General features: G+C 39.6%; 1 protein-coding gene across 2 annotated transcripts in view; it reads left to right on the forward strand.

Annotated features, from left to right (window-relative positions):
• The window catches only part of KCNIP4 (potassium voltage-gated channel interacting protein 4), a 1158426-nt gene that overhangs the window by 1019786 nt on the left and 116733 nt on the right, over positions 1–21907 (forward strand). The window contains exon 2 of one of the 2 annotated variants that reach the window (XM_030314123.2): positions 3121–3222. The exons of the other annotated variant lie outside the window; for it this stretch is intronic. Within the exon in view, the coding sequence (XP_030169983.1) occupies positions 3121–3222 (102 nt within the window). The remainder of the gene's footprint in view (positions 1–3120; positions 3223–21907) is intronic. 2 annotated transcript variants of the gene reach the window in all.

Consider the following 21907-nt stretch of genomic DNA (forward strand, 5'->3'; position numbering starts at 1 on the left):
GAGCACTGGGTGACATATGGATTGTTGAATCACTGTATTGTACACCTGAAATTAATATAACACTGTATTTTTACTACACTGGAAATAAAATAAAATAAAATTAAATTAAATTAAATTAAACTAAATTAAATTAAATTAAGTTAAATTAAAATGTTTGCCTTTCCACATATTTTGGGAAATTTTATGTTATTTTTAACATTTATGATAAATCATTTTCCTATTTATTTGGACGGTAAAGCCCCTAGAGAATTTGAATAATGTCTGTAGTCAAATAGAAGTTGATTTATCCATCTAGTCTGTAGTCAAATAAAAGTTGATTTATCCATCTACCAGGGGTAAACAAAAAAAGTAGGAAATTATACACAATTTCTATTTAAATATACTTCAGGGGCGCCTGGGTGGCGCAGTCGGTTAAGCGTCTGACTTCAGCCAGGTCACGATCTCGCGGTCCGTGAGTTCGAGCCCCGCGTCGGGCTCTGGGCTGATGGCTCGGAGCCTGGAGCCTGTTTCCGATTCTGTGTCTCCCTCTCTCTGCCCCTCCCCCGTTCATGCTCTGTCTCTCTCTCTCTGTCCCAAAAATAAATAAATGTTGAAAAAAATAAATAAATAAATAAATATACTTCAAAACAGGATCTTTAAACTGTGTTCTTACAACCAAGATCCTTTAGTATAAATCCTTTTGTTTCACAAAGAAAAGACAAAAACCCAAAGAAGTTTAATTATCTGTCCAAGGTCACTCAACTTGAAATAGTAAAACAGGGACTGAAGTCTGGGACGTCTGACTCCTGATTAGAAACAGCAACCTGTCTACCTTGTAGTTCCAAGAGAATTTCAAAAGATGTTCCAAGGAAGAACATCATTAATTAGCAAATTGGGGTAGAGTCATGGAGTGACCAGTAATAGTTGTGAATGTTTAGGAAACAGGTAGATCCCTCCATACACCCAGAGCTGAGGGTCCAGCAACTGTCACATAGAGTGAGCTTGGCAGATATCAGAATCTAAGGGAAAAAGAGGAAATCGAGCAAATGGCAAATATTTCTTGAGTGTTTGCCATGTGCCAATTTCAGGGATGATTGTGGAGTTTGGCTGGACATCAAGAAATCAAACTTGAAGTATAGGACCTGGGTAAGAGGTACAACTACAGTCTCTCTTCTGCTGAAAACTGGTAGAACCTTTGCTAATTCCTTATCATAATAGGGTCACACTCTATAATAGGATGTGGTACCCAGAATAGTAGAGTGTCAGCACAGGAGCAACAGAGAAGATGGAACAGAGGATGGAAAAGTCCTTTCCTTCAGGAAGGTTGGAGATACAACAGAGAAAGTTTACCGGAAGCAAGTGTGTTTGAATTGAGTTTTAAAGGCTGGATGGGCCTATTGAAGTTGATAATTGGTGGAGGGCCACTGGACTGTACATACAATGGCAAGGGGGGTTGGAAATGGCACATAGAAAGAGAAGCAGAATCTTCTACTTGGGACACTAAAATCAAGCAAAATCCTACTGACCCAGAGAAGTTTACAAAGGAGACAGCACTTAGATGAATGTGTCCCTCTTAAATGTAGAAGGAAGAAGCCACCTAAATGGTCTGCTTTATGTAAATCAGATTTATTTTACAAGTTTAAAAGCTTACTTATATACTAATCAAGGAAATGAAATCAGGTCTTGTTTTGGTATTGAAAGTAAATTTATTCACTCGTTTGTCAGACATTTATTGATCTCCACTTAGGTGCCAGGCCATCAATTAGCACTTGGGATATCAAAGAAACAAGACATTTCACACCTTATAAGTGTCAAGGGCAGGGGAGAGATTTGTTTTGTGTGTTCCAACAAAGGCAAGAACAGCCTGGTTATTGGTTGATGGTCCAGTGCAAGAGGGTGGTGGAAATCTTGCCAAAGAGGGAGACAGAGCCGGCAGAGCCGGACTGGGGTCCACGGTAGGAAGTGTGTTTTGTTCCTAAGGATAACGTGAAGGTTGTAGAGGGCTTCTAAGCAGAGAAATGATATGATTTGATTTATGTATCTACTGGTTCACTGTCATCCCCCGTCACAAAAGATCTATCAGGTTTTTACCCGCTTCCCACTGATGATGGGGTCACACATCTCCAAAGGGAAATAAATTAGTAGACTTGTGGTCAGAGCTCTACAATTCCATTGGAAGACGGTCTAGCCTAGTTTTAAATGGATTCTCTTGTTATTGCTTTATGTTCAACACCTTCTGAACTAATTTGGAGGGGGGACAATATATATGCATCGACAGGCAAACTCAGGCTCTGGGCACTCCAAGTGGGCAAGCTGATGCTGAGCAGGGCAGCTGTGGCTCCTGACACCCAGAGTTGTTTCAAGCATTTACCAACTTGACCATCCAAGTGCTGTGGATTTTCCTTGATTCCTCCCCAACCATCGGAAGTGCTCTGTCTATTCCTGGGTTAACATTTTGAGAACACACCTTGCTTCCTTTGGAATTACTCCACTTGAGTAATTCTGTCCATTAATGTCCACATGCGAAAAATGTGAAGGATTGTTGCATCCCTGGGCATGGCAGCTTATGCTAATGAATCTGCATATCAAGGACATCTATTTTCTCATTTTCAGGGAAGGCAAAGGTACTAACAGGTGATTGCAGTGTGAATGATTTATGCAGAGCATCTATCTCCTCTGTAATCAAAGATGGGGAGCAATGAGAACAGAAAATTGTCACACGGGCCCTTAACTCTGGTTTGAATATAGAAATTTCAATCCAGTTAACTCTTTCAGTGCTTTCCCCAATCTAAGGCCAAAAAAAAAAAAAAAAGAAGAAGAAGAAGAAAAAGCCAGGAGATTTTCCTTTTACTACTGGAAAGACATACTGGCGAGATTCTATTCCCGCTTGCTAACGCACCATACACTTTAATGCAACAGACGGAAAGTTTTGAACAGAAAACCTAAAAAATAAGAAAAACGGAGGGGAAAAAAAGGGATTGATTGATTTTTTTCCTTCCGGGGTCCCAACCCACTGCCTGTGATTGCCTGAGCAGATGGCTGCCTCCATACCCTGCCTGCCCAGCTTCCTGTGCTCAGCCGTGCGGCATGCCCGTTTCTCTCCGCAGACAGCATTAACAGCACCGATCGCCTGTGTTCTAGGTTTCCTCTACGCCCAGAACAGCACCAAGCGCAGCATTAAAGAGCGACTCATGAAGCTCTTGCCCTGCTCAGCTGCCAAAACGTCGTCTCCTGCTGTTCAAAGCAAGTTTGTTTGTTTGTTTTCTCCCCCTCCAAACTGTTTGTTTCCTTCATGTAGGTCTGCATGCGCTGCAGTTCTCGCTTCTTAAAAAAAAAAAAAAAAAAAAAAAAAATCAGTGTGTTATATTATGCAAAACCAAGTGTATTGATGTACTCTTGTTTACCTAAAGACCCAGGGGATCTTTTGCGCGGTTAGGAGGCCCACATGCCGGAAGACGAACAGCACAGTGTTAGTGACAAGAGCCTAGGCTTCAAAACACTTGGAAATCTGTGTGCGAACAGAGGGTGTGAGTAGACTCGGAGGGCTCTTGGGATTCCTATCCCCTGACTTGTTGACAGAGCGCACTTCAACCTGCATTACCTAATAGATGTCCTGATGCCCGTGTATGCATTTGGTGTGTAATTTAGATAATGCCAAACCTCAGAAACATCACGACGTTAGAAAAACTACTACACAGTGGAAACCGTTGACACAGACACAAGTTATTTTCTTTGTCCACTCTCTCCATGTCAGTCAGGGTTCTGTCGAAAATAGAATCAATATATACCATGCATACACACACACATACATATACATATGTGTATACACATATACGTATATGTATGCACATATATACATATACACAGAAACATGTATATAAAAGTGTTTATTAAAAAATTTTAGTATGTATTTGTTTTTGAGAGCGAGAGATAGAAACAGAGTGCAAGTGGGGGAGGGGCAGAGAGAGGGAGACACAGAACCCGAAGCAGGCTCCAGGCTCCGAGCTGTCAGCAAGGAGCTTGATGCGGGGCTCGAACTCACGAACCAAGAGATCATGACCTGAGCTAAAGTCAACACTTAACCAAATGAGCCATCTAGGTGCTCCCTAAAAACGTTAGTTTTAAAGAATTGTTTCAGACGCCTGTTTTAGGTGCCCCTGAAAGTGTTTACTTTAAAGAATTGGTTCACATGTGGGCTGGCATGTCTGAAATGCGTAGGGCAGCCTGGCAGCCTGGAAACTCGGACAGGATTTGATGTTTTAGTCTGGAGGCAGAATTTCTTCTTCCCCAGGAAATCTCAGTTTTTGCCCAAGGCTGTTCAGCAATGGATGAGTCCTGCCCACGTTATCTAGGGTAACCTCCTTTATGTAGATAAAGTCAACTGATTGCAAATGGTAAACAGGTCTGCAAAACACCTTGACAGCAATATTGAGATTAGTGTTGATTAACTGGGTGCCTAACCTAGCCGAGTTTACACAGACTAACCTTCATTGTCTCCGTCTTCTCTTTCTCTCCAGTTTTGTGACATTCTTAAATAGTAGAAAGTAGGAGCTAGCCAAAAGTAAATGCTTTATTTATTTTGTAAGGTTACCATGTATAATTTATAATAAATCTTTACAAATATTCTGTTTACCAACATTCTTTCATGCACAATTTTTTTCAAACATCAAACAACTGTTAGAATGAGACAGAGAAGGCGGTGTTCTTTGACAGCTAGGAAACACAATATGAAGAAGCTGACTAAAACTTTTTCTAGGTGTGGGGCTATTATCCCTATCTTTGCCGGCTCTCTTTATATCCTGATGCACCATTTTATAGGAACTAATGGACTTAGTGATGTGAAAAATGAGAACACCCTAAAATGACATTAGTCTCCACAACACAAATGGAAAAAATATAGTAAGCACCTCAAACGACCAAATACATCCAGTCAAAAATCCCAGGATGAAATAAAAAACAAAAAACAAAACAAAACAAAAACCCATGTTATTTCAGTGGCATTGGTTAAACACAATATATCATGATAATAAGATTTAATTCACTTATTCATTCAACATAAATGTATTATATGTCAGTTCCTATTCTGGTTCTGGGAGATATAGCAGCTTTAAAATAGCCCTACCCTACTAGAACATTCTGTGGAGAACAAGGGCAGGACGAAATGACTTTTATTAGTGACAATCTGATGTACATTTAAATTATGTATATTTAAATTATGGTTGAGATCCATTGTTTTGATCATTTTCCCCCTCATTGCACACATTACACACACCATCTCACAAACAAAAACACAACATGTCATCAGCAACCTAGAAGGCCATAATCCCAGAATAATGCCAAAGCCCTAATCCTCCACAATATTGAAGCTGCAGGCATTTTTATTGCCACTATTTGTCAGCAAATGTTTATTAGAACCATTGCTTTTCTCATATCAAGTTGGAATCAAAATTGCCAATTTACCAGAAATTCACTGCAAACGTAGTCATTTGTACACAGTAGACAGGTAAAATATAACTTTAGGATGGGTTCCAGTACTCACTTGGGAAGAACAAAATCGCCATGCCCTAATCGGTCTTCCTGCACCAATCCCTCGTAAAGCCATACCCCAAATAAACGTTCATGGAAAATGCAATGAACGTTTTAACTAAGCATGAAGGAAAAGTCAAGATGTTTCCTGAAAGGAAAAAATAAAAAATATAGAAGACTCCAAATAATGAGCAGAATAATTCTAAAAGCTGATATTTTTATTAAAAAAAATGGGATTTCAGGGGTGCCTGGGTGGCTCAGTTGGTTGAACACCCCACTTCAGCTCAGGTCATGATCTCATGGTTTGAGTTTGAGCCCCATGTCAGGCTCTGTGCTGACAGCTTAGAGCCTGGAGCCTGCTTAGGATTCTGTCTTCCTCTCCCTCTGCCCCTCCCCTGCTCATGCTCTATCTCTCTCTCTCTCTCCATCAAAAATACATAAACATCAAAAAAATAAAAAAATAAAATAAAAGGGATTTCATAAAACTGGCTGATATTGAACCCATGCTAGACTTGGATTGAGACCCAAAATTCTGCAGACATATCTCCCTTTCCCACTAGCCACCCTCTCCCCACTAGCCACCTGTCACAAGAAAGCTTCAACGTGTGGAAGTAGATTATTTGGAAAGGAGATCACATTAATTGCATTGCCATATCGAAAGGGTGGTATTCATGGATCCCTATCCATCATCGGACCCTAAGCAGTTGGGCACAGACTGAAAAGATGATATGAAAACACAAGGCAGATGGTGAGAGCCAGGTGCCCGGAGTGCCAGAGGACCCTTAGGCCACCAGGATGAAAAGCATGGGCACCAAATGTCTGCATGCCAGACCACAGAGAACCCTATGATGAGGTTTGACAATGCTAGTTCTAGGCTTGAATGAGCTGCACTGTGGCTGAGGGAATGAATATTCGCCATCAGTTCCCATGCATCTTCAAAGCTAAGGGGCTGAAAGGTAGTTAACAAAGGGCCAATACTCGTTCAAAATTCCGTTTTATTTTCCACAAAGGCAGGTAAGAAAGCGTCTTCATTCCTCAGGGCAGGAAAGTGAGATTTATCAATATTATGCAAATAACAAAAAAAAAATTTCCTACAGAAGGGCCCTAAACTGCTGAGTTATGGAGCACTTGGATCTCTATTTAAAGAACCTGAGAGTTTGGAGCGGGTCTAGGAAGACTTGTAGCATCATCTCACATCTGGTTTCCAGACAGACTCCTCTGTCATCATCGGGGAGCAACGCTGCTTCTTCAAGGAGACACCCATTTGGTGGTTGCCAACTTTGAGGAGCATTCTTCCTCACACTGTGCCCAAATCAGCCTCCTTTTTAACTTCCAACCATGTTGGTTCCAGTCCAATGCTTGAGAGTAATCTGTAGCACCTGCTCCTTCCTCCACAGGATGACCTTCCTCCTCTCCCCCCTTCTCCTTCAGAACTGGGAGGGTGAGTGGTTGATTCACAAAATCACTCCTGTTCATGGCAGTAGATTTATAAAGTATAAAAAAAGATAAGAAATCACACACATACACACACACACACACACAACACATTCCTAATCCTAGTATACCCCTCTGCCTTGAAATAACTGCAAATAATAAATAATATCTTTTTCCATTGATGTGTGTGCATTAATGATATCATCTATACCAAATTTTATCCTTCTCTTACATTGCATACTTCCAAAATACTAACCTTGTTATTAAAACTATATTGTCATTCTTAATGGCAGCACATTATTACATTGAAAAGTGACTATATACTATCTTTGACCACATTCCCTGGTTTCTGAATATTTAGATTTTTTTTCCCTTTTCCCTTTTTATCCCATAATACAAATAGCACTGAGATAAACATCTCTGTGTATACATCCGTGTATGTCTTTTAGATTATTTTTCTCCTGGATTTTGGAATTATTGGAGAAAAGCATTAAATTATGTGAATGCGAGCTTCCTCGTGTATATTAGTAAATTGTTTTTTGCATTAGCCTTTTAAATATTTGGACACATTATGCATATTATTTGTTGAGGGGTTTTTTTGTTACATGGATATAATATCATCAATATTTGGAAACTATAGTAATTTTTTAAATGCAGACTTGAAATATTTGTTCTGCTGTTTGCCCTTCAAATGAAAGCATTAAAAGAAGTAGCACATGACACAGAGTTTCTACATGAAACATTATTATAGACATTATTAAATTTTTGAAAATCAAACATATTACTCATCTTTAACAAAAGGCAAAAATAATAAGCCCCAACCTTTTTGTGTGAAAGCACACATCTTGACTTTGATGCTTGTCAGGCAGATATCAAATTCTAAGTGCCTTGGAAAGAGGTTGGGGAACAACAAATGTGCCTCTGAGAAGGAGGTGGCAGATCGAATCAGGACAGGAACTGAGGCTGGGGACACCTGGGCTGTGCGTTAAGGATTAGCTTTCAAGTTTTGGCCCTGTGCCCAATTTCAAGCCAAACTGTCCACTGCTCTTTGAGCACCCATCTCTAGATACAGATAAGAGCCCTAGCCAGCTATTGGTGGCCTGGTCACCTGCACCCAATCCCCCTCCCCGACTTTCTTGTATCATTCATTGGAAGCTGTCCACTTGCTGAAATTAAAATCAGCTTTCTTGGGGCGCCTGGGTGGCGCAGTCGGTTAAGCGTCCGACTTCAGCCAGGTCACCATCTCGCGGTCCGTGAGTTCGAGCCCCGCGTCAGGCTCTGGGCTGATGGCTCGGAGCCTGGAGCCTGGAGCCTGTTTCCGATTCTGTGTCTCCCTCTCTCTGCCCTTCCCCCGTTCATGCTCTGTCTCTCTCTGTCCCAAAAATAAATAAAAACGTTGAAAAAAAATTTTAAAAATAAAATAAAATAAAATCAGCTTTCTTTCACCTTATGCTCCCCACCCACCATCTTACTAGCCACTAAAGTCTGGCCAATTTTCTCTTTGAAATATCTTTTAAGTGGACTTCTATTTTGTGCTAGGGCTCTTGCTCAGACCCTCGTTATGCCTTCCAAGAACTACTGAAAGAGGCAGATGGAGGCAGGGTGGGCTTTAATGTCATTGTGGCATATATTTGAATTCCTGTTGTGCCTTCTACTAACAAAAATGGCTGGAGTTATTTAATTAAATTATTTGGCCCCTTAGTTTCCTTACTTGGTCATTTGTTTCACATTATTATTATTATTATTATTTTGAGAGACCATGTTTTGCCCACACAATTCTAGGGACAATTGGAGGATTAAGACACATTAATTCACTGCCTTCATGGAGAGTATATGGGAAGAAAGATGATAAACATGAAAACAAAGATAATCTTAGATGGTGATGTGTATTATAAAGTAAACCTGTGGCAAAATGATGGAAACTGAATGTTGGTAGAAGAGCTACTTTGAGTCAAGGAAAGCTTTTTTGATGGGGTTACTTTTGAGACCCAAAAACAAGAGGAGGCCAGTAGCATAAGGGTCTGGAGAGAAAGTTCCAAGGAAGAGACTACAGCAAGAGCAAAGGCTCTAAGGACGAAAGGAGCATAACTCATTTGTGGTACAAGAAAGACCATTGTGATCATCAGAGAAATGGGTTGTTATGGGATGAAACAAGATAATTCATAGAAAGTAGTTAGTACATGAAACATCACCAGTATGAATATACAACAAGTATTAACTCAGTTGACAGTACCAATCGCCTTCTGAGGCAGATGTACTGTTTTACTCTGATGCACTATTTTCCTCTAATGGCTGAGAAAACTGAGGCACAGAGAAGTTAGATAATTTTTCCAATCAACAGAGTTGGGATTCTGACTCCAGAGCCTGCTGTCTTCATCACTTTATCAAGCTGAGATTCACCAGCTACCCCTGATACTGATTGTGGAAGCCTCTTTAGGTGTGTAATTATAGCTCGGTTTCCTATTTTGAATTACAAATCTTCAAATAGGAAGGAATGGTGGGAAAGCATTAGGTCTGGCCCTCTACACCCAGAAACGTAGGTCGTACATCCCCATCTCACAATTGAGACCCCTGTGTCCTGAAAGGGTTTTAATGACTTGTGAAGAATCTATAACTAAGAAGTTGGAATAAACGCACACCCCAAATCCTCTTAGTCCCATGATACAGATGCACTTATTGAATGGCTGCAAGATATAGGACTGTCATAGTAATAGAAGAACTCTTCCGGAAAAAATTCAAGGAGAGAGTGAAGGGGAATTTCTGTCTAAGCAAAAGTTCGTCTTATTTTACATGTTTTAAGTATTTATTATAACAATAGCAACAGCAACAATAGCCTATTACAAGGAGTATAGCCTATTTTATATATGAGAAAACTGAGATCTATATAAAAGAAAGAATTTTCTCAAAATAACAGAGCTATTAAAGAAATCTAAGAGGAGAGACTTGACTCAGGTCCAGTACTTTCCAACACTGAAATTCTGTGATTTAGTATCAGTCAGAGTCCAGGCAGGAAACATAAGGCACACTTTAATAGGGCCATCAAAGGGAATTTAATGAAGGGATTATTTGCAAAGTTATGGGCAGGAATTGACCCAACGAGGCTGGTGAAACACCCAAGTCTAGTAGGAGTGAAGTCATCATTTCTGTACTGATTGTTACCAGAGAGGAAGAAAGCCATAGCTACAGCTATAACATGCAGAGAGGGTTTCACAATAGGGATTCTGGCCCTTGGAAGAGGAAAGCAGCCACTATAGCCCAATCTCCACCAAGGAGGGATCCCAGAGGGATTCCTCCTCTCTGATCTCCTGTTTGTGCTTCCCTTTGGCCAGAGGGTGAGAAGTTGAGATAATATCCATAGAGGCCAGTCTCCCAGACCTAGGAGAGCATGTAGAAGGATAGAGAGTGGCTCCAGAGGCCAAATGGAGATTTTCCAGACTCTATGTATCTTGGAAGCCATGGATTGGTGATCTACAGGACCAGTATCAATTCTCAGTCATGCTTCTCTTCTCAGAAGTTTTGTTCCCAATTCCATGATAGGCTGACAGCTGGCTGATAAAATCTGCTGGTATTCAGTAGACAATTTTAGGTTTAAGGACTTCAACTATTTCATGAACAGCTTAGTATCAAGAAATCCCTAGCTCCTATACTCTGGGTGAGCACAAATACTTTTTTCTTAAAAAAAAAATGCTGTCAAGTCTTTGACTATATCTCTGTATCTCCTTATCAGATAACTCTGGGTAATTTTTTTTGTCTCTCTATGCCCCAGTTTTGTTTTTGTAAAGTAATCATTTTCCCTATTTATTCCAAGGACATTATGGTGACCAAAAGATTACTTACTAGACAATAATCAGGAACCAATGCAAAGATAAAATATTAAGCACTTGATTTTATGTATTTATATTTATATACATGTTTTTATTTAAGTTCATTTCATAATATCTTCCCGGTAAATCTGGGCACCCCCATTCAATCAAAATGACTGATTCACTAAATGAAAGCTTCATTCCAGTGGCTTTTGTTGTTGGTTTGAACACAGGAGAGTGGATGCAACAAAATAATTTTGGGGCTAGACTACTCATAACCCAGAAGCCATAATCAGCATATTACCTTGTATAACTGCAAAACATAATTTCCTAACTTTTACTTCAGATTTTGGTATCAAAGACAGCACAACATTTCAGTGTGTTTTGTTTTGCCTGGTGGCATATTGATGATCATGGAAAGTTTTAGATGTCTCTCTTGGCAGAAAAAGCATCAACACTTGGCTGTTGGAGAATTTGTTTTCAAAAAGTGACTTAAACTGCTAACATGCTGCCAATTAAAAATACAACAGTAACCTCCAGGAATTTTTTTTTTAATGTGTAACTTCCTCACGATTAATTAACCTCATGTTAATTCTTTAGTGACTTTAAGTAAAAACTCTGACTGGACATATAGTCGGGAAAATTTTTGGAGGAACAAAAGTATAACTCATGAAGTTTTGTAAACTTAAGTTGCAAGGAGAAAGCAAGGTCCTTTAATTTTGTTTTATGTATGAGCCTTAAAAATGTTATGTTCAAATACTCAGATGTTATTTTTATTTATTTAACAAGCATCTAGTACTTACTATGTGGTTGGTACAGTTCTAAGCGTTTTGCACTGTTTAACTCATTGTAACTTAAAATAGTCCTGTAAGACAGACTCCCTTTATTAGTCCCATTTTACAGAGTAGGAAAATGAAGGCTGAGAATCACATTATCAGTAAGTGGTGTGGGGGTGGGGGAAAAGGTTGACCCAGAAGTTGACCTCCAGAGTCTGTACTTTACCAGTTCTCTAGTTATGTTCAATGTTTTGATTGGCTTTAGAGGTGTTTTTTTTTTTTTTTCCACTTATCTGCTCCAACATAAGTTAAGCCTTGTGCACCCCAGATTGTCCAGAGAAATGGTGGTAGCCCCTTGAATGAGTTATTTCCGCTCTCTGGACCTTAGTCTCACCATCTACAAAGGAGAAGCACAGACTGTGCCTCAAGTCTCCTTCCAGGTCTAGCATTGCAGGAGCCAATGAGATGGCACCTTTTATTCCTGGCTGTGACAAATGGTGGATGCTTCAAAGGTAGCGTAAAATTTCCTCCTTTCATGGCATTTCACCACCAATGAGAAGCAGGAAGTGGGAAAACTTAGAAACTCCACGTAACCCAGATTTCATACCAGTTGGCACTATCATTTACTTGCTGTAAACTATGTGTTTTGCTAATCTGAATATTTGTCCCTTTTTTCTTTATTTTTTTAATATTTACTTATTTTTAAGAGGGAGAGAGAGACAGAGTGTGAGTGGGGGAGGGGTGGGGAGAGAGAGAGAGAGAGAGAGAGAGAGAGAGAGAATCTGAAGTAGGCTCCAGGCTCTGAGCTGTCAGTCAGCACACAGACCAACATGGGGCTCGAACCCATGAGCTGTGAGATCATGACTTGAGCCGAGCAGAAGTTGGACACTTAACCGTCGGAGCCACCCAGGAACCCCTAGCCCTGTCTTTTTTATGGTCTTTAATAGTTTCTAAAATTCTGTATCTTGATTATATCATTCCATCTTCATAAAACTCCTGGGAGAATGACAGATCACAAGGTTATACTCTCCATGTTGCAAACTAAAAAATGGAGAGATAGAGTGGCTTATCCAAAGTCACATAAGGTATTTAATAACAAATAGAAAGATGAGCATTCTTTTTCCTGGTCAATCATATATTTACCAAGAATCTCCATTTACCATGAATGACTCTTCGTATAAGAAAGACAGAGACAGGAGTCCCAGCACAGCTGGTTTACTGGATTTCCTGTCAACATGGCATACATTTATGGAGCACTATTTGAAAAGCAATACTTCCAGGAACAGGAGAAACTAATATTACACTTATGTTAACCAGAATTTAAATAAACACTTTAAGCAAGCAAACAAACAAACAGAATCAGACTTGTGAATTTGGAGAACAAACTGATGGTTGCCAGAGTGAAGGGGGAGAGGATGGCCAAAATAGCTTAAGGGGGGGTAGGAGACACAGGCTTCCACTTAGGAAATTATGGAATGAGTAAGTCACAGGAATAAAAGGCACAGCATAGGGAATATAGTCAATGGTGTTTTAATAGCGATGTATGGTAACAGATGGTAGCTACACTTGTGGGGAGCAGAGCGTCATGTATAAACTTGTCAAATCACTGTGTTGTACACCTGAAACTAATGTGACACAATGTGTCTACTATACTCAAAGAAAAATTACTAAAATTAGTAGTGGACGGGAGAGGATAGATGTGGGACACATGGTGGAGATACAGATGGACACACTGGGAAACAGTTGGTACCACTGAGGTAAGACAGGAAAGGGGCAAAGTGATTCTACCAAAAGGATAATTGGGGGCATTAAGCAAGATGAGGAACAGAGAAGGTCACAAAAATGGGTTAAGATGATGATTTTATTTTCTACAAATTGGCTTCAAGTGTCTGAAGAACAAAAACCATTCTTGAAACAAGCTTTATTTTTAACGGGTGTATCTTTTCTTTCCAGGTTATTCATATGATTAAGTCTGTTGCTTCCCACTGGATTTTTCTACTATTTTCTTACTGTTAATGTGGGCCAAAGGGGTAGAGTTATAACTATTTATAAGAAGTTACATAGAAGCTTAGATAACCAAAAGCCTTCTCTATTTTTTCTTTTATTAATAATTTTAGGATTGGTCACTCATGCACTTTCTAATAGGAGTTATAAATACCTATTTTCCATTAGCGTTGACCTAAGAAGTGACATTTGGGCTGAACATGAATCCAGTCAATGCCAGTTTCTGCCTGTTTCGTTTAAAAAGTGAAATGGGAGCCTAACACTTCAGACTCAATTTTACACTCCACCAGGTCTATAAAATACAAAGCATTGCTATGTTAGCTGCTTAGATTGCAGGTTAAAGTTTAACTTTCTTACTTTCGAATTGCCTTCTGCCAGTGGATATAGAGCAGCAAGTGTGATAGGCAGAAGTACTTTATACGAGCATTGGTCCGTCTTCGCTTCCATGCTTCCAGAAAAAAAAAAAAAAAAAAAAAAAAAAAAAAAAAAAAAAAAAAAAAAAAGAACAATAAGACAAGTTCTGGGGCTAAACAGGCAGAGGAACTTATTCACCTTTCAGCAAAGAGTTTGAGCCTTTGGGTAGAAAAAACAATTCCATGGTACATTGTAGTGTTCTCTGAATCTGCTCGACGGTAGACATTCTCCAGTGAGTGTTCCTGGAAGTAATAAAATCACATTTAATTTATCTCAGTGACAGTGAAAAATTAATGAACACTTTAGGTGAACAGATGTTAGAAGGATGAGTGGCGAAATCATCATCATAATAACAGAAAGCATGCATGTAGACTCCTATGATGCACCTTATGCTATGCAAATCCTTTGTATGTATTATTATATTTAATCTTTAGTTATTTTTCACTCAGTAGGAGATAGAATTATTTTGTTGTTGTTGTTGGCATTTACTCCCTTAGTGATATCACTGAGTTTTAGGGTCTTGTGTATGATTTATATGGTGATGACTCTGACATTTACATCTTTAGCCCTGACCATGATTCTCAACTCCGGACCCATATAATCCATCCAGTCAGCTGACAACTCCACTTGGATGTCCAATTAGTGACTCTTCCATTAGAAGGAAGGTCTACATGAGCAAGGATTTTGTTGTTGTTGTTGGTGGTGGTGGTGGTCATTCTAGTGTCCATAGTGCCTTGAACAGAGCACCTGGCTCATAATAGGCACTCAATAAATAATTAAATGAATGAAAGAACGGACAAATTGTCTCTAATATCCAGAACTATGCTAGACATTAGTGGTAACAACATAACCGGGATAGATCTCTTGTCTCCAGATGGTCACATCACAGAAGAAATGACAGATATCCAAGCAGGTCAATGATCTAAAGCACTCAGAGCTGAAAATAGACAACCATGCATGCTGCGTGGGAGTCTGAGAATGCCTTTGCTCTCGAAAGCCTCATCCACGTTGAGATGATCCTTAAAGAGACTAGAGGGAGAAGAGGAGAAAGAAAGGCAGATCCATGTAGAAAGAGATGGTGTAAGCTAGAGGATTAAAGTTGACAATGCAGGCTTCGTTCAGAGAATAGCAAATTGTCCAAGAGATGATGTCATAAAGTGTGTGGGGAAAAATGACAGGCAGTAAAGAGAAATTATTGTCTCAAATTCCATTCCAAAAACTGGTCCTTATTCCTTTGTTAATACCAAACTGAAAGAGTATAAAAAGTCTATTTTATTTATTTTTAAAAAATTTTTTAAATGTTTATTTATTTTTGAGGGAGACAGAGTGTAAGCAGGGGAGGGGCAGAGAGAGAGGGAGGCACAGCATCCGAAGCAGGCTCCCGGCTCTGAGCTGTAGGCACAGAGCCCGATGCAGGGCTCGAACTCCTGAGCCGAAGTCAGATGCTTAACCGACTGAGCCAATAAGGCACCCCTAAAAGGTCTATTTTAAATGCTTTCTACACATTATTTCATTTCAATCTCTTGACAGCCCTTTGCAGTAAGTCCTATTATTGTCCTCCTTTATGGATGAAGAAACTGAGGCATAGAGAGGCTAAGGCACTTTGCCCAAGGTTACAGAGCTAACAAAAGTCAGCAAAGAGATTCAAACTCAAGAAGTATAATAACAGACTCCTCACTCCTGAAGATTCTAGAACAATGCTTCACTAGTAAGTGTGCAATAATTATTAATAATCGTAATTGCTTCCCTTTATTGATCACTGTATGTAATTCAAACAGTCTCTCAAAACAACTTCATGAAATTTATATGAATATTATTCCCAGTTTATAGATTTTAAAATTGAGGTTTGGGGAGGTCAAACATATCATCCAGGATCAGAATTGATAAATAGACTCAGGAGAGAGAAATTGGAGCAACTGAATAATTTGCTAGAACGAGTGCTCCCAGGCACCTTTCTTTTTATTGTAAGGGTGGCAACAGATGTTTCTGTCATTAACACTCGTAGTTCTACAAACAAAAACAATACTATGATTGTTTACTATGTGCAAGTCACACGTACGAGCTCATTTAATGCCCAAGGTCCCCCTACACTATACTATCAGGTTAGATTTTATGCTCATCTTTATACCATTGAACGTATGGCAGATGTAAGGCACAGAGAGTCTTGCTAACTTATCCTAGTCACACATAAATGCCCAGATGACATGTGGACTAAGCAATTGGCCTTTCTCTAAACCAAGAACTAGCTTACACCTAGAAGGAACATAGCATAACCTAGATCACTGCTCAGTTTTCCTAATGCTCTGTTTTAAATAGGACCATGACAGATAAATGCTTTGTGGCAAAGAGTTACTGGCATCCCTGATATTAGCCCCAAAACATCCCCCTGATACGCCGCAAGATATGCAGCAACAATTTATTATTACTAACCTTACCCAAACTCTCTTTAACTCCCTGGGTAATAGACTCCAGCTGTTTATTCTCTACTTACTAAAGCAACACAAAACCCAGTAACATCTTATGAATTGAACATTATATTTTACGTAAATAAAATTTCTATCTGTCTAGTTCATACCTGATAATGAATGTTAACTAGACTTATTGTGGTGATCATTTTGCAAAATATGCAAATGTTAAGTCATTATGTTCTATAGCTAAAACTAGTATAATGTTATATATCAATTATACCTAAATAAACAAATGAATACATAAAATTTCCATATGTTTATTCTTCTACAATGGGTTTTAAATTAATGTTTTAAAAATGTATTACTTGTATATTACCTTCTGAAAAAAAGTAAAGAGAATAAAGCCTTTTCCTAATGACCAAGATCAAAATTTGGTCATTGACTGATTTCCTGTTATTATTACTTACTATAATATGTGCCTTTCCAACTTTATGTTTCCTCCTCTGTTCTCAGGCAATCAGCTGTCACTTCTAGACTTTAGAGTCATTAAACTTGGGTTTAAGTCCTCACTTATAGCTTCCAACTTCTATGTCCTTTGTAAGTTGCAACATTTCTTCCAACACTGATTTCCCTCATCCATAAAAGCAGGGTGACAATATTTGTGCATAGGGTAACCGTGAGGTTTAGCTATAATAATGAAACTGAAAATAATTTTGTTTACTACAAAGTACCAGCTGTCAAATGTTAGGTATTATTATTGTGACTCTGGGCTTCTTTTAGTTTGCACTCCCCCAGCCTATCCCCAGCTGCTTCCAATGCGGAGTTAGAAGCGTATTCAAATTGTGGCTATAAGCATGGGGACATCCTTAATGAGATAGGACTTGTGACAGGCATGTGGCAAATTGCTGTACGAGGAGTCAAGGAGAGCGGGATCTAGGTCCAGACCTGCTGCCAATGTGCCCAAAGGCCTTTGACATACAACCAGTAGTGCTAACACTCTATGTTTTAATATAAATTTACAAAGTCAAGGGGCCGGATTCAAAAGCTGTTCAATGCGAGGGTGGCTAGGTGGCTCAGTTGAGTGTCAGACTCTTGATTTCGGCTCAGGTCATATCTTGCCTCAGGTCATGATCTCACGGTTCCTGAGATCCTGCACTGTCAGTGTGGAACCTGCTTGGGATTTTCTCCCTCTCTCTCTCTCTGCCCCTCCCAGCTCACGCGCGCTCTCTCTCTCTCTCTCTCTCTCTCAAAATAAATAAACAGTAAAAAAAAAAAAAAAAAAAAAGAACTTCAATTCTAAGGTAACTCTATTTTCTGCCTAGAGCCCCTTTGCTACTAATTTTCTGATTCTAGGTTGGGTGTGTGATTTCCAGATAAGTGAAGGATCATTCTCCTTCCTTTTCTTTGGCAGGCGGAACAACACAATAGTTACTTACGTGCATCCTTGCCAGAGTTCATGCTCTGGCCATGTAACCTTGGGCAAGTTACTTCATCTCTCTGTGCCAGTGTCTTCATCTGTAGAACAGAATTTAGTGTCCATGGTGTGCTGATGGGGATTTTAGGAGTTAATATAAGTAAAGTGCTTACACAGAGCAAACACTATAAAAAATGCTGTGTTATTGTCATTTGATTTTAGAGACAAACTGGAGAAAGTCTGTCAAACTTGAAGAGAAAATTTTTTGTTAGGCCATTTTTAATTTGGTGAGCTATCATGGGCTTTCTTCATCTCTCTCCATGTTTCACTGTTTTTTAAATTTTCTCTTTGATCGTATTTCCTCTCAGCTGTTGACTTTCCTGGCTAGAATATCAATCTGTTGGGTCTATCTTTATGTGTAAGTTCAATCACATCCCTTGTTTCCTTCTTCCCAAACCCCTGCATTTCTACTGTAGATTTTCTCTCTGTGTATAATGACTTGCAATATAATTTTTACATTGCTCATTTACCAAAGAGCAAGTAAGACCCACCATCTAGGAAATCAGATCTCCTATCATAAGGAGTCACGCATGGCTTGCTGCAGTAATAGTATGGTTAACACTAATAACAAGCGTTCCAATTAGGTGATTCTATTTTAAAATCTAAGCTTGTGTGAAGAGTTATTATTTATGTTTCTAAATAAGGTAGAGACAATCCATTCATAAGTTCTGTGAAAAATATCTCCAGCCATTTACCTCTGAGTTGTTATATTTTATAAGTGCTTGAATTCGGTCATGAAATTGGAGAGTGATTCAAGCTCTCCTGGAACGGAGATTTCAGTGTCATTGCCCACAACCACCTCTAACAGAAGACATTCAAACTAATTGGCCATTTTGAAAATACTTTTCATTTCCTATCTGATACATATTTATGTAAATGTTGAGTAGTATAAAGTACTAATTATAAAGTGCTTTCTTGGTTCCAACATCTTTTCAGGGCCAGAACTGAATAAACACATGTCTAACAAAAATTGGGGGGATTCTAGTTGTTCAGGGTGGTCTGGGATGTGCTAGGCCTCCCACAGTGTTTTGGGTGGATTGATTGCTTTCTACTCCTGGTCTGTGCTCCATTAGCTTGGAGTTAATTGCTCATGTACTTTGCATGTGCAACTGAAAATAGCTCTGGGTGGGTGGATAGGTGTGTGGTCATGAACACAGCAAGAGTCGAGAGGGCTCCCAGATCTTCCTTTTTTTGAGATAAAGCATTTAATGTTGGCAAGGTTTAAACAGTTGCTTACAGCACTTGTCCCAGGTTTGAACTCCCCAACCGGAGAAGTCAAATGATTGAACAGAAAATAGGAAGACAGGTTTGTGTCAGATCTCACCTCCCCCACTTATCAGCTCTGCGGACTTCAGCAAATTCCTTAATCGTGAAAACCAGTTTCCTCAACTGAGTACAATGCCGGCCCCTCTGATACTGTGAAGGTTGGAGCTAAGGAATGGAGCGCTGGTGTATATGGCATCCTATCAATGCCTGTTCAAAGTTTCAAAATAGGAAGAAAGGAAAGAAATTCCATCGGTGCCATGTGCAATAGCTTTTGAAATCTTCACATGGACAGCTTTATCTCTGTCCTGCTGGGTCAGATGTGAACATTAACGAAACAATAGCTAACATCTTCTCCTTATTCTAGCAGGTCTCACAAATAGTTTCCAATATGTAATAGTCAAGAATCTTCAAGCACTATTTAGCATAAATCTAAAACCTGGAGTAAAAATCACCTCCACCTCCAATAACTGCCACCGAACCAAGCTTCTGTAAATCATTTGTAACATTATCATTAGGAGGTGATCACCCTCATCATGATTTTATTGCCACACTGATTAAGTCACAATTAAACCAATTTAATAAAGGGTAAACATTGGGAATAAAGACTCAAAGGTTACTTTTATACATGAGATAAAGCAATATAAGTCAAGCCAGCTGAATCTTTGGCTAGCCAAATCAATTTCAGCTCAAATAGAATTAAAATAATTTTTTTTAATGTTTATTTATTTTTGAGCAAGAGACAGAGTGGGAGTCAGGGAGGGGCAGAGAGAGAGAGAGGGAGACAGAATACGAAGCAGGCTCCAGGCTCTGAGCTGTCAGCACAGAGCCCCACAAGGGGTCAGAACCCATGAACCATAAGATGGTGACCTGAGCCGAAGTCAGATGCTTAACCGACTGAGCCACCCAGGAGCCCCTCAAATAGAATTTAAAAGTCATGGTATTTATGATTCATTTTATAATAAAAAATGGATACATTATGTAATAAAGAAGGGTCATGTTGTATTAAGAAATCCTATAGATACATCTACTATGTTTGGGAGGCTTATTCATTGATTTCCGTTTTTTGTTTTTTTTTTAATTGAGCATCTTTAGTGTGCCTAACTAGATACTGTCAGACTCATGTAGCCAGTGGTCTGGCAGGACCCAGGTAGAAGGAGGTAGTAGCCTCCCAATGTCCATGCTATGACTAAGCAAGTCTCCTCTCTGTGTGCCCAGCCTGGGTTCTAAACCAACTTTCCGAATGGAGTGACATTGTTCATAAAATGGTTTTATATCAGCATTACAGCCTTTGTTTCCAAAAACCTGCTTTAGGGAGGCAGACCTCACACTCATATTTGTCTGTAAAGCAAGATGTTCTGTAGTTATGTTCTGGAGGGTATGGTTTGATCTCGGGTAGAGTCAGGTTTGCATAAGTGTACGTCGAGCAGTAATCTTCTACTGTACTGTAAGAGAAGTTGTGAGAAGGAGGAGAAAGACGCCTATTTTTAAAACTCATTCTGTAAATTCCAATTTCCAGCCCACCTGAGTCACGACCTGAAGGGACTATTTACTCAGACGTAGGACAACCTTGGCCCTGAGAGAGTTAAATCTAGGAAACAAATAACAAAAAGAGACAGCTGGGAAGCTCAAGGATGTCTGGGTTTGGGAATTAGTTGTCTGATTAAAATTAAATCTGTTAGAAGATTCATGAATTAAAATGCTGTTTGTATTCAGCTTGTCTCGGGATGCAAAAGCAGCACAGAATTAGCAACTCAGCAAGATGTCTGCCTACTTAAATCTTGGCAGAGGCCTGAACACGATTCAGGTGGCCAGGGTCCCACCTGGTTCTGGTTTTAATCTCGGACAAACCACCCAGCCTTCTTGAACCTCCATTTCTGGGCAGCCAAATGTGTCAAAGCAAACAGACTTTTCGGTGTTTTTCCACCTCTGAGACAGCATCCCTTCCGCACCTATTCTTTGTTTCTAAATCAGTACAGTTTCAACAGCCACCATGGTGATGTCTCGAAGGCGCTCAGACACGTTTCCCCTGAGGTATGGGGGGTTCACTGGCACCCTGAAACATTTTTCTGCTAGGATTTTAGACCAAAATGTATAACTGTTGCCATCTCTAAAACCAGGGATCAAATCCCAGCTCTGTCCCTTACTAGCTATGTGACCCTGAGTAAGTTACTTAAGCTCTGTAAGTCCCAGTTTATTCCTTGTAAAATAAGGGCAAGAATAGGTCTCCCACAGCATTTTCATCAGTATTTAAATGAGATGATACACAGTCAGACTTAGAGCAAAAGCTCTGTGTAGAGTCATGATTTTTATTAACAATCTCAGCAGGATGCTTAAAAAGTTGGACTTTAAGGTGCTAAAGACACCTGTGTGCCTCATGACTAACCAGTGATTTGACCTTGAACAAGTTAGACCTTCCAAACCATAGTTTTCTCATCTATAAAACGGGGATGCAGATCCCTCTTTTGAAGGGTGTTGCAAAGATTAGATGATATCATTGGCTTCCCGACTGTCTCGTGCTCATTGAGCAAACTTTGCGGGTAACAAGATCCGCTTTTATTAGTGTTGTGGATCATTTGAATATATGTGGGTGTATCCGTTTCCTAGGACTAGCATAACAGAACGCCACTGACTGGAGGGCTTGAACAGCAAACTTATGTTCTCACAGTGCTGGAGGCTGCAAGTCCAAAATCAAGATGCCTGCAGAGTTGGTTTCTCCTGACACCTCTCCCACTGGCTTGCAGATGGCTGCTTCCTTGCTGTGCTCACACACGGCCTTTCCTGTGTGTGTGTGTATTCCTGGTGTCTCTCTCTCTTCTTATAAAG

This window comes from Lynx canadensis, chromosome B1 (assembly GCF_007474595.2).
Source record: "Lynx canadensis isolate LIC74 chromosome B1, mLynCan4.pri.v2, whole genome shotgun sequence".
In the NCBI taxonomy this organism is placed as follows: domain Eukaryota; kingdom Metazoa; phylum Chordata; class Mammalia; order Carnivora; family Felidae; genus Lynx; species Lynx canadensis.